Raw genomic sequence first — 13933 nt, 5'->3', positions numbered from 1 at the left:
CAAAGTTAAGATACTGCTCATGACTGATACTGACCTGTGATGCATAAAGTCCCAGACCCATTAAAAATGACAGTTAGACTCAACCCAACGACTTTTCATAAGCCATGAAATCAAGTCACTGCATCACATTACGAATGCCGGGTCAGTTTCAATTCCAGCCTGGTCGGTGACGCTAACCTCTTGCATTTCTGTGGTACCAAGCTGGGGCTCCACAGGCCTTGTGTGACTTACGGACCTGTTTTCCCTTGCTCCTGATTAGTACTTTCTCACTTAATTATCCTTCTACTAAATGCCTCAACAGATGTGCAGGGCTTAATCATAGTGCACCAAATACTTGATTCAAGTGATAAATTCTAGAGGCTTCTCTTAGTGCAAACCATTTCAGTGGACTGTATCTTTTATGACCCAGAGTACTGCGGATGCCTATTTTTGTGGCTTGCGCCGGAGACCCTGAATGTATTGCGTTACATACCTGCTAAACATACAGATAAACCGGCACAGAATGGACAGAGAAGTCATTAGAGGTGAGAGCTCGATCTCGTGTAGATATGTATGATGCAAGCTTCTCGCCTCCCGAAGCAGGCTTCCTTCCTTGCCCCAGAGCGGGACCCCGCAGCCGGTGTGTGCTGCAGGCCGCCTCGCAGGAGCCATGGGCAGGTGAGCCCTTCCGCTGCCGGCTCGGGCGGCGCCGTGTCGCCCAGCCCCGGTCTCTGCGCGGGACTTCAGCCGCCTCGGCGTCTGCTGGAGAGGCAGCACGGCAGGGCTGTTTGTGGGGAGAAACCAGAGGTGCTGCCTGGAGCCCCCAAACCCTGCGAGGGGCAGCGCTGCTTGCCCCGGCGTGACCGGGAGTCCGGGCTGCGGCGACCCCCTCCCCCGCGGCAGCCACGCAGCCGGAGTTGCGCTATTTTCGGCTGTAAATCCCCACACTTCTCATCGGCCTTGACACCTGGGCTCGGACGGGGCCGCACCCGCCCCGACCCTGCCTCAGCCTCGTGCCCAGGCCCGGCGGGTCCCGCTCGGGGCTCGGTGGCCCCGCAGGGCTGCGGGGAGCCCGGCCACGGAGGCCGCGGGAAGGAGCGCTGGGCTGCCGACGGAGCCGAGGGGGACACGGGGCGCGCCCGCAGGGGACCCCGACACCCGGGCGGCCCGCTGCGGGGTGGCTGCGGCCGGGCGCCGGACCGAGCACGTCCCCGCCCGTGGGGCCGTCCCGGGCGGCGGGGCCGTGCCGAGCGCGGGACCGGCCCGCTCCCGGCGCTGAGCGCTCGCCTCCTCCGTGAGCGCCTAAAATGTTCCTGGCATGCGAGGCCAAGGGAGAAGCAGTGAGGAGCGGGGCACTTTTCCAACAGCTCCTCCGCCGACAGAGCCAGTGGCACGGCGCGGCTCCGCAGCCCGCCGCTCTCCTCGGCTTGCTCCAGCAGTCCGACCGCCATGCAGCGAGGCAGGGTAAGGGGCTGCGGGCTGGGGGCCGGGCGGGGCGATGCGGGTGGAGCGCCCCGACCCCCGGGCCGGGGGCTCCGGGGCGCGGCGGGTGGGGGGGCGCGCCCGGTCCCAACCCCGCTGACGGCGGCGTCGTTGCAGGTGCGGGCGGCGCTGGCGGCGCTGCTGTGCGCGACGCTGCTCCCGCTCCGCGCGGAGGCCGTCAAGGCGCCCAAGCGGCCGGCGCGGACCCGGACCTGCGGCGAGCGGCCCGAGGAGCTGCTGGAGCAGCTGTACGGGCGGCTGGCGGCGGGCATGCTCAGCGCCTTCCACCACACCCTGCAGCCGGAGCCGCCGGGCCGCCAGCACAACACCAGCTGCCCCGCCGGGGGCCGGCCGGCCGGCGACAAGAGGTTCCGGCTCCCCGTCAACCTGCGCAGCGCCTCGCCGTGGGCCTACAGGTGATTCCGGGGGGAAGGGGGGGCCCGGCCGCCTCAAGGGGCGAAGCGGCGCCGGGGTCCCGTCGGGCCGGAGCTGAGCCGGTTCCCGTGCGTGGGACCCCCAGCGCCGCGCCGGCCCGGGGGCTTCGCCGCCCTGCGCCATGCGGTGCCCCGCGGCTGGGCCGGGGGCGCCGGCCCTGAGGGGGGCTGCCGCATCGGGCAGCGGCCGGAGGGCAAGGTGTTAAAGCAGGCGTCTGTAATGGGCAGGCGGGAGGTAAACGGGTGTAAACGGCTTGTGCGAGGCACATGTCTAATGGGCAGAAAGATAAATGACACGCGAACGAGGCGGGGCGAGCTGCGCGGCTGAGCTCTGGCGCGCACCCCCGGCAGCACAGGCCGCCCCGCGGAAAGCCGCTCGGGCGGGCTGCCGCGGGTGACGCTGCCTCGGCGGGCCGCCGCCAACGGGCCGTCACCGGGAGGGCCCCTCGTGGCTCCGCAGCAGCCCCCCGCGGGGCCGCGCGCCGTCCCCGAGGTGTGCCTCCGGGCGCCGCGCGGCTCTCCCAAACGCGGCCGCGCACCGCGCGCGCTGCTGAGGGCTGCTGCGCGCGGCCCGGGGCTCGCGGGGAGCGCGTGCGGCGCCTGCCTGCGTCGGCGTTTCCCTCCCGCGCTTCGCACCCCTGAGGGGGAACGGGGGGGTGTGGGGGGTGACAGACTGTTTTTAAGGGGGGCGTAAAAATAAGTAAAGCAAATCCGGCGTTAGGCGGGTCAATACACGGAACGAGGGGCCGCGCTTCTGCGGGGAACTCTGGAAAGCCTGTGAGCGCTGGTCCAGTACGCGAGACCTGGCGCGCCTCGCCACATCCACCCTTCTGGTAGTTTCTCCCGTGAGCAAGACTGAATTGGCTTCTCTGTTTTCGGCTTCGTGAGACACTGCAGACAACCGGAAGCTAGAACATCCGCAAACTTAAAAGGAACCGACTTTATTGCGGCTTTCTGTGCATTATCCTTTGTGTACGCCTTGATGCAGTTGCTGTGTATTCAGCAAACTTAAATATCTCCTTGTTAGCCATCTCCAGTAAACATTTATTTTGTGGCGTGGGTTTTGCCCACTTTTAGTTTAAGAAGTAATCCTACTGAGAGCAAAATAGTTTATTTGCTCAATGAGCCTTTCATAAACAAAGTATTTTTAGAAATAGAATTTTTAGTAATACATCTTCTGTAAGCAAACTGAGGATTTTTTAAAGCTACCTAAGCGTGCAAAAAGCAAGTATGATGACAAAAAATACCTACCGTTAGGCTCAAGGTCTTTTTTAATGTTGGTTTTGCCAAATACTAGTGCTATCAGAAAATTGTCCTCCTGGTCTGAAAACAGTGCCTTCCATGCTCACATCGCCTTAGGCGGGTATTTATTTTCAGTTGGAGCTCTGCATAGGCTCACTTCCTAACAGAGAACCAGCTGCTGTTTGGGGCCTAGCTTACAAAATGTTTGTTAAGAAACTGTAAATCCACTGTACTTTTCAACAGACCACAAACTATTCACATACAAATACCTTGATGACATCTCCAAGCTAGCAATTTTGAAAGATAGTGGGGGGAAAAAAGTATTATACCATTAAAGGCAAAATCTAAAATTACGTTCAGGGGAAAAGTTGTTTCTCTAGGGTGGAAGAGGCCTGAGTACACTGTCCAGTTAGGAGGTCTTGTTTACAGCTTTTTTTCTCAGTTGCATTTTTACTGTATCGTTAGTGTGCAATGACACGGCAACAGACATTGCAAGATGTGAAGTGGAAGTGTAAAATATAAACCTGCTCATTATGAACAGTGATGTGCATTTGCTCTTACAACCTGCTATTTCATAGATTTTGAAGCCAGATAAAAGCATTAGGAAGATCTGGTCTGATCTGTGGTGTTCACCTGCTTACCCTGGAAGCAAGCTGCCAATTAGAGCTACTGCCTATCTTTCAAAAGGACAAGCAACTCTCCATTAAAGATTGCAAGTTATGGCGCATCACGTCTTGTCAGCGGTTAAGCAATTTCACTTACACGATCCCAACAATTTATTCTCCATTGCTGGGGTGTGATTCTGAAAAGCTGCACACAGCTCTCTTCTGTAATACAGAACTTTCTTGGCAGGCCTGCTTACATTTAATTTTTTTAATCTTTCCTCATAAATTGCTCCCCTTCACTGTTCGTTGCTGTCTCTTGAACTGCCTCCTGAATCACCAGAGTTGTTCTAGTAGTGAATGCCCAGAAATTAATTCACTGCAGGCAGACCCCTCTTGTACACTCTGGTAGGACACCCCTCAGAGCATGAATTTGACTATTTGAAACTTGCATCAAAGTGCCTGGCCCATTTCAGTGTGCCTCACAGACATCCTGCTCTCAAACTTCTTTTCTGCCCCTAAAGAGTTACAGTGCGGTTGATTTCTGTTCTGGGCATAAACGGTCTTTTTTTTCTTCTTTACCTGCATTTTAATGTCTGAAATACCGCACGCTCTTTCTCTGTCTTCATTGTGTTGCAGCAGTCCCCATTGTTACCATCTGCAGATTTCATTAACATACTGTTTATACTCCCTATTCCAAGTCATTAATAATAAAGATACTAAGTCTGGCTCTGCTTACCTTCCCCTGCATATCTCCTTAGGCACCTGTTCCCAGCTGTTCAACACTGCTTCTTGTAATTCTTCTGCTCAGATGACCATTTAGTTCAAGTAAACTGATATTTTTTTTGTATCAGCAGTTGTGAGAAAGAACCAGATATGTTACTTAGAGATCTGTATATAACATTCACCCTACTGCATTGCATATATCCAAGTTTGTCGTTCTGTTTAAGTGTGGAAGAATTAGGTTTGATTGACTCAAAGTTCAGAAAATCCTTGTGTGGCTTCTTTCCTTATCTTTGTTCTGTGCATACTATTTATTTTCAATTACTTGGTCTTTAACTTTGTTGTACAAAAATCAGGACTTAGATCGTTTTTGGCTTGCTACAACCGAGATATAGGAGTTGCACATGTATTGTACCATAGATCCATCTGGTCCATGCTCCTGCTGCTGGCAGCAACCAACAGGTGGTATTTGAGGCAAGGGTTAGGGGAAAAATATTAGTTCATCTGTCTGATGGTGAAATTCCATCCTGATGGCCACAGGAGATCAGTATGTAACTCAGGGCACAAAGTTTAATCACATGAATCGCTCTTTACTCTGAAGAGCTATAAAGAGACAGCAGAGTTCCCTGAAGTCAGTTCAGTGAAGTCTTGGTCGTACTGGATTTGCCCAGCACTCCAGGAAATTGTTCTAAGAATTACCCAGGTCTTCTAAAAAATAAAGCCAGCAGCAGCAGGTCTGCCGTGAAATCATCATGCCCTGAAATCATCAGGCCAGCTGTACGCCAGTTTGTGACATCTGTCCGGGAGTTGCTTGTATTTTTTAGCAGTATTACATGGAGAGTCAGTGAAATCCAGACAGCCTGCTTGTAAAGAGAGGTACTGGCATGGGCTCTGGACCTTGGCTACTGCTGCGGTTCGCAGTTGCATCACAAGAATTAAGTGATACAGGTTGTCTTACCACCTATGGATCCCTGCCAACAGCACAGGATGGGTTCTTGTTAAAAGTTACAGAAACCGTAATCGTGGTGGATCTTTATGAATGCATACTCAGCCCTAGAGACACACACAACAATTGCTCATGGACAAGTGCTTTTGTAAGAAGGATTAATTTTAAATGCACGCCTAAATGTTTGCAGGATCTGATCATAAAGCTTAGAGTAATGGCAGAAAATTCTGATCCCACTGAAGCCAACAGTGCATTTACAGGTAGTGTTGATTTGTAGTTCCATTCATGGTGCTGCAGAGCACAGGTGCCATTCATTAATCAGCTGTATACATCAGCTCTATTTTTGTTCTGTGTTGTCTTAAGTTTGTAATAACATTCATAGCTAGTTTGTAGGAATACAATCAGAATCTTCTTGCAGAAGTTTGCAACACACTTCTGCATGAATTTAGCAAAAATTCTTTATGTGTATTCAAGAAGTCATTCCTGTTTCTGAATTTCCAGATCTCATGGCTTCTGTGTCTGTCTCTGGGGCTTAATCCTGCATTTACTGAGGGTTCGTTTACAGAGATTTAACTTTTGTCAGTGTTGATCTGATAATGAAATCCCATGTTAGTTAGTCCCCCTCTCAATCATAGCCCACCTTGGTTTTTCTGCTTTTAAAAAAACAGTTTCAGTTTATAAGCATCCTTGGTTTAGTGCTCATCTACATAAAATCTTAAAAGGTAATACAAGCAAGTCTCTTGTTCTACTGGTAAAAGTCAAAGCTTTTCTGCAGTGCTTTGGAAAAAGTCATACAAGAGGGCTTTCCTTTAAATAATACTCCAGTGACTTTCATGAACCTTATCCGAGACACTTCCCAGGATTTAACATTATCATGTGGCACAGTGTGCGTATCCCAAAGATGCAGCTGAGGGGAAGAATACAAAGGGATGCAGAACTGCCATCCTTTTTGTTTGAGTACATGTTCATACAGCTCTTCAGAAAATCACAGTTGGCACTAGGCTGTTTTATGCAGGCACTGTAATTACTACCTGTACATAAAACAAACTAAGCATAACGTGAATAAAAGAACACCCGTTATAGAAAAAAAATGTCTTGCCAAGAGGGGAAAAAAAGTTGTTAGCTTTTAATCCTGTAAGTATTTCAGAGTCCAAAGTAAAGGGATGATGATCTGCTCGTTAGACTCCTGATAACATCCAGCTGTGAGCCTAGTGCTAACAGTGATTTTCTGAAGAGGCAGCTGTGTCTGCCTGCCCCAGCACAGCACCTGACCCACTGGAGTTAGCAGCTTGGAAACTATGAAGTTATAATATTATTAAAAATACTACATATGAAAGCAACAGTACAGGACAAGACAGATTAAGTCTTTGCAAGAGTTTTACTTCTGACAGAAACTTTTCTCTTGATTTTCCAGGCTTAGTACGTAAACGGCAGGAAGTTTGCTTTTCACTGGGAGCTCTCAAAGCACTCATAGGGTCATAAGGAAAAGTAGCTTAGAACTAGTCACACTTCATTAGCAGTTCCAGTTCAGTACAAACCTGCTTCTTGTTCCAGCAGATCAAAACACAGCAGCCTGGCATAGCTCACTGCTCCTGTCATTTGTAAATCAGGAGTGCTGGCTAAGCAGAGTTAGCCTTACATACTAGTAACTTGAGTTCACAGGACAAGGGCAACCCTCATCAAGTTAGCTGGGCTGTCTCGTTTGCAGCAGTGGCCACAGCAAATGACACAAGGATGCAAGGGACACTTGGGTGCCAGCGGAAAGTTGCACTTCTTTGCTCCTCCACCCCTCTTCACAGCTGCTTCTGTTGTGCCTACCCCAGTCGAGTGTCTGTTTCATCAAGTATAGGAAAGAGTCAGTGGGAACTTGGACCATGCGATTTATCTGGTTAACCTGCTCAAATGTGTTTGCCCTGTTCTAGGAGAAGACATAAAAACACGACTTGTAGTGCATGGAGTAATGGAGATGCATCGAATTCCAGCAGCTGAGGCATGGTCATTGTATGCACAGAGTGATTATGTTCAGTACATGCAAACAGAGGAAGCAGGTCACACAACTGCATTTGTACAGCTGGCTTACTGGTGTTTGTTAGTGGTTCTGATCCAAATCAGTCTGGGTTGCCTAGAAAGGTAACAGTGAGGCTTTAGTCATATGGCTTTTCTTAACAGGTTTGAGCTGAAGATGCAGAGCCTTGGATATTGCTCCAAAGTTTAGTGATATATAAATGTTTAATTTCAGGAGGCATTACTTAGAGCCTTCAGCCTTGGATGCAAAACCATGTCTATATTTTAGTTCCATCTTTGGGTTTGGATCCTCTGATTCCTTCCAGCCCTCACACGATGGAGTAGAGGTATCTGCATCAAATTTAGAAATATATGAGATTTTTCTGTGGAAAGCAGAAAACCACACCACACCATCCTTCCAAAAACCCCCTCATTTATACCTGACTTTTGCCATGTGGGAATTTGGAATGGGAAGTTTGTTGTAGACCATATTTCCACTGACAGTGTTCTCCTGTTATTAGTGAAAACCCTTATGTTTGCGTCCAGAAGCATGTTCATGCTTTCCAGTAACATCATAAACCAGGTGCTGGAGATAATACAGTAGAGGAAATACCGAAGACTTGACATATGGTGTGTTTAACAATCCACCACTGAAATTATTCACACTTGAGTTTGAAATGGGACTGTATCACAGTAGAAAAGCCTGTATTCCACTTTCTTCCCTTCTGCTGGCTACCAGACATCTTATTTCACATTGGTGTGAGATCCTGTAACATGAAGGTATTTCCTGGGGAAAGTAAGCAGGTATAAACGGGACAGAGAAGCTTTGCAAAAAAATACCTGTGACATCACAGATGTCTGGCGAGAGAACTGGTCAGATTTTTCTGTGAGGAAAACAAATTCTGTAAAAAGACAAAGAATCCAGATTATATGGCCATTGCAAAACAAACAAACAAACAAAAGTCTCATTTCTTCGATGACAGGATAATCAAGCTTGTGTTTGGCTAAAGCTGTGATTCCAAATGGGTTTTAACGTGATAAACTGGTGATACTTCTGAAAAGGGCAGCTCCCTTCTGCCTCCATCTACAGCTGCTTGTTCACACTGGCTTGTTTGTGTAGGGTGCTGTGTATGTGGGGCAAGACAGCTGAAGGACCAAAATCCAGCTTTTGATGAAGTTCTCTTCAGTTGGTTGAATTCCCTGATCAATTCTGTGACCAGAAGGACATCAGCATCAACCCAGAGGCACAGGCGAGAGGGAGACCCAGGCTGCCTGTTTTGGCAAGTGCAGATTTTGTTGACTAGAAGTGACTGTGGTCAGACTTACACTGCCTCTTCCACAGCTGAAACCTCTTCTCCTCTCAGAGGCCACCTAAAGAGATAAAAGGCTAACACTTTGATACCCAAGGAAGTGGTACAAACCCTGGGAAACACAATTTAGGAATCATTTTAGACCTATTGTGGTTTTCAAAATAGGTTGTTTTGAAACTGTGGAAAGGGGATATTGTATACTCAGTAGTTTGTATCTTCCCATAAATAATTATATTGATGACAGGTATTTAATTTATTCATTTTTCTTATGTAGTTGCCTCACTTCATCTACTGCATAGTGGTCCTATCCTGTTCCCGATTAGAGGATGACTTAAAACCCAGCGCAAGAATTTTTACTGGTTTTGCGGCAGTTCACAGTAAACATTAGAGGCTTGAACGTTCTCTCTGGTGTCAAATCTTTGACTGTTACTCAGTTTTTTAGCCTCAGCTGCTGTAATTTCCCATCCAAACATGGGAAATGATTGATTTAGTTGCAAGAAGAAAAATTATCCACTTGACTAAGTAAAGAGCTGGTGAAATACTGCAACAGAGCCTCTGGGTGGGCTCGGGGTCTCCTCTGGAAGTTCTTAAGAACAGGCTGGACAAACATGGGCAAATACATCTGAGCTTGCCTCATGGAGGCATTTGGACTAGGTGACCTCCCAACATGTCTTCATGTCCTCTGCGTGCCAGTAACAGCCTGTAGGACACTTCTGGTGTGCACTCTGTGTAGGTCTAACTGTCTACTAGTGTGAAAGAGGAGCGGGGGAAAGGCCAGAAAAGGGTTTTCTGTTACCTGACAGGTAAGGTAAGTGCTTTTGATAACATCTGTGAGGTCAGCAACCTCCCAAAGTGGTGACAGGCTCTGGGGGAGACGCACCAAGAAGCAGTTGGCAGTGCTGCTGGGCTGAATGCGTCTCCAGCCAAGAGAGCCGTCATCCCTCTGCAGCTGGACAGTGCAACCCGTGCTGGAGCAGGGCTCGTTTTCTGACTGTGAGAACAGAAGGTGATCTGGGGGAAGCGTAGAGTGACATAGAGAACACTTGGCATAGGAGCTAAACATATTAAAATACCCTCTTTCTGGAGGTGCAAACATCTTTTCTAGAATAATGGCGTGCAGTTGTAATAACGTACAATTTACAGCCATGCCTAGCAATTAGTTCCAGTACAAGCAAGAAATGCAGGTAAAGAGCAAAGCAACACATACATCACCACCACAATAAGCAGCATGGCTAAACACTCCAGTATGTGTACTCTGCTGTGTACTTTGTCTTTTATTTTGAAAAACAAGCAGACTTCATCAGCTTTTACTCTTTGCTAAAAACAACAGCTGTAGGTCTGCCAGCTATGGTCTCTATCGTAGTATGACATCTTTGTTCATGTGTCGAACAACATGCGGAGAGGAATGGTGAAACTTGGACTTCATTGGTCTGAGCTGTACTTAGGTTACAAGCTTTCCAGCTTCTGTTTATCAGGAATTTCCAGAGACAGGGCATTCATAAGCAAAAAGAAAATGGTCAAACAACAAACTGTAAGACCATAGAAAATAGAGGCTATACTCTTGAAGCTTTGGGGCAATGCTTTACTTCAAAATGTAGCAGGAGAGGGCAGAAAAAAACATTTAACTTTGCAGTTTATCTCCATGTGGTTGTGCAAATGTTATTCTCTGGTTAGAGGAAAAGACAGTGGAGGATTAATGAGAGAAAAAAATATAGAAAGAAAAACAGAGTTCTTCTTTCAAGAGAAAGGCACCTTTATAACCCCAAGTATACTAGGGAGCAAAAATGATTGCAGTACAATTTAATTCTATTTAAATTATACAATTTTAAAACATCATGTCATAGCTTTAACAGTATTAATGTTAAAAAGGATTTGTACCAATTTTTGAAGAAGTCAAGGCAGATCAAAAGTTTGAAAATGCCCAAGCGTCCTTTTTAATGCTCTATTTACCCGTTCAGCCCAAAATGCAAAACTTATTCTGCTTACCCCCAAATCTCACATTTTAGAAAGCCAGTCACTTCCCAGGTGCATGTGCACTGTAGGACCTGATTGGTTCTATAAGTTGTTCATGGTTTTTCTTTACACTTTACAAATAAGAAGCCAGACAGCAACAGCTACAGCTATTTTTCCTGGCAAAGAAAACAAAAACATTACATAAATGTTTATGGTCAAATTACATTATAATAATGTTTTCCAGATAAATTTATCTATTTTTAGATATACTAATGAATCTTTATTATTTGCTTCCCTATAGAATTTCGTATGATCCCACAAGATACCCTAAATACATTCCTGAAGCATACTGTCTGTGCAAAGGCTGCCTCATGGGGATCTTTGGTGAGGAGAATTTTCACTTCCGCAGCACCCCTGTGTACATGCCAACAGTCATCCTCCGTCGCACGTCGTCATGTGCCGGGGGCCGTTACGTCTACACAGAAGATTACGTCACTATCCCAGTGGGCTGCACTTGTGTACCTGAGCAAGAAAAAGAGGCTGAAAGTGTAAATTCCAGCATAGATAAGCAAGAAATGAAGTTGCTGGTAAGCCAGAACAAGCCATCATCAGAATGAAGAATACATAATCGTGTTACAGTACTGGCTTGACATCATCATTTCACAACCTCAAGAAACTGCACCGCAGCAGCAAACACATGGACTTACCCTCTTTTTCTACTTAATTCCAGTTATAAGATGGAAAGTTTTGTCCAGTCACTCAGATCATAAGAGATGACAATTCATATTAAGAACTTCTTTAGCTCATGTAAGTATTTGTTGCAAATTCCAAAGTAGCTTTTTTTTTTTTTTTAGAGCAGAACATTTTATACTTGCTTATTCACAGTAAATTTTAGATGATGCAACTGTAAGGCATGCTAGCTATTACTATAGCAGACTACTGGTTGTAGACATTTTTAAGGAACCTCTTACACTCTACTTTTAAATACTCTTATATAGAAATCACATAGCTGCCATACATGTCCCAAACCAGCAGTTAAAAGGATAATTTCTCAGGCTGGGAGAGCCTTCCTTTATATTGCATATCTCATCTCCTAACAGTGTTCTTGGCTGTTACATCTTTGGCTATTTATACACTACAGCAAGGAAACCTTTGCTGGCTTTGAGTCATTCATGAAACAATATTCTACGAGTTTGTTGTTTTTAACCTTGCCAAATGGCTAAGGGTACAAAAGTGCTGAGAAAAAGCATGCTAGAATATTTTAAAACAGCAGTGGACTTTCCTGATCTGGACTAAGTCTAATTACACAGAAGATTATCAACTAGAAAAAACACACTTTGGGTCCCAAGAAATCTGTATTAGATTTCATTCATCATTAACTGCTTAACTGTTTCCTGTGACAAAACTGTATTCTGTACAGGTGAAAGGCCAAAACCTTTTTCATGTTAGGAGAAGAGATTCCCCATTCAAAAAAGAAAAGTACAAAGGACAGGCTTCATTGCAGGTACACTGCAGATGAGTAACAGGCTAGGTCTTAACTTCTAGGTGCTCCAGAAGTCATTGAGGTGAGTCCCGGCCAATGCAAACTTGTTAAGTCCAACTGATTCATACAACTGGTGTGAGTCATTTTTCCCTATGCAACACATAACAGATAATCATCTGCAAAAGATGCTGGTCTGCGGAAGAGCAGTCTTCCATCTTTGCAGCTTACAGGAACCTGATGGCAAGCCCTAACCAGAAACTCCAGATACACAAAAACTTGTATTTCCAGAACAAGAGACTGAAGGTTGACTTAGTCTAGTGGATGAGAATCAGGAATAACCAGGCATACCTTGCACAAACGTAACTCCTCAGAGAGCCACCATCACCAAAGTTGATTAACTCTGAATGCACGGCAGAGAGTATCTTTTACAGTTGAAAGATCGTGACTGCAATATCATTACAAAAAAGAATTAACACCATATGCAGCAGTGTATTTGCTACATCAAGAATCTCAAAATTTGGCTTAATTCATAGTGGAGAAAGTCCCCACACTACACAAACACATGCTCCTTTGGAGTGTCATTGGATGAAGAATGGAAAGACTATGAGCTAACCAGAATTAACAAGTTAAATAGAGAATGAAAATCATATGATAACTCCTTGTCTTGGTGCACAATTATTGGCTGTGCTCTTTCTGACTCAGTCTAGTATAACTATTTTTACAGTGCAATCTGTGTGTAGCTTCTTGCAAAGCCTAAAACAACTTTAAGAACTCCAGAAACCAATAAAAGATTCCCATCACAATGTCAGATTGAAGTTGATAACTGCGTTTCTTGTGCAGATGCTGTTCCACAATTCTACTTGTCTTTAGATCTGTGTTTCCTCAAATTGTGATGCCTCTATCTTAAGGGGATTCTCAAAGGAGAGTTCAAAGAAAGTCATAAAGTGTTTATACTACTCGGAGAACAGCTAATGGCCTAGCTGCTGCCAGCAATTATAGGTAGTTACTTGTTCCCCAGAGAATGTAAATACTTGCAGCAATTACATCCACTTTTCCTTCCTCCTAATGTGGAAGAACTTCTCACCCTCTGAGGAGAGGGAAATGGTAATAAAAGACAGAGGGGCTCAAAAGAGAAGCAGACACACAAAACCGGAGAAACACTGTGTTGGATGATGCTTCAGCAATCTAACCTCTTATGATTTCACTGTTAAATTGTGGGGGTTTTTCCACACGCACACTTCAGACAGGGTGAAGTTGGACCTTCAGACTCCACAGCACAGAAAGCAAAGTCTTCACAGTAAAAGGCAGTAAAAAAACCCAGGCAACAAAAAAATGCCAAACCACACAACCCTTAACATTTAGTAAATACCCAGAAGGGCTACCAGCTAAAGCTTTGGTAAATGGTGCCCTCCAGCAAAACTCATCTGTCTGTCCACACTTTGTTATACAAATTTGTCTGCAACACATTAGTTACTAGAGCACATGGATTTATTGGCATGATGTGGAGAAAAAAAAAATCTCACTTTTTGTTGCAACTCTCTTGTCCTGCAGGCATAAATTACGGAGTCATTTTGGGTTCTCAAGTAACTAGAGCATGTTCTGGGAATTCCTGGGAGTCACAGGCTAAGATCAGGTAAATGGAATATAATCAGTTTCACCAATCCAGAAAAACAAGATGCTTTAGCTTACATCTAGCTTCAGGAATTAGATGACTGAAAGGAGAGTACTAGAGAACTGCAGAACCTCAGTGGATCAATAGATTATGCACGTTGGCA

General features: G+C 46.1%; 1 protein-coding gene across 2 annotated transcripts; it reads left to right on the top strand.

Annotated features, from left to right (window-relative positions):
• The first annotated feature begins 938 nt into the window (after positions 1-938).
• IL17D (interleukin 17D) lies at positions 939-13889 on the top strand. 2 transcript variants are annotated; one of them, XR_008746875.1, is made up of 4 exons: positions 939-1443; positions 1579-1877; positions 10977-11482; positions 13710-13889. XR_008746875.1 is itself a non-coding variant. In XM_055802331.1 (3 exons), the coding sequence occupies exons 1-3, from the start codon at positions 1429-1431 to the stop codon at positions 11290-11292; spliced, it is 630 nt and encodes a 209-aa protein (XP_055658306.1). In that variant the 5' UTR covers positions 939-1428; the 3' UTR covers positions 11293-12966. The 2 variants fall into 2 exon arrangements, 1 of the variants encoding a protein (XP_055658306.1); XM_055802331.1 differs by lacking the exon at positions 13710-13889 and having other exon boundaries at positions 10977-12966.
• Positions 13890-13933: the final 44 nt, after the last annotated feature.

This window comes from Falco peregrinus, chromosome 4 (assembly GCF_023634155.1).
Source record: "Falco peregrinus isolate bFalPer1 chromosome 4, bFalPer1.pri, whole genome shotgun sequence".
Classification (NCBI taxonomy): domain Eukaryota; kingdom Metazoa; phylum Chordata; class Aves; order Falconiformes; family Falconidae; genus Falco; species Falco peregrinus.
Note: the sequence above shows the minus strand (reverse complement) of the source record. Positions and strands in the feature narration are given on the sequence as shown.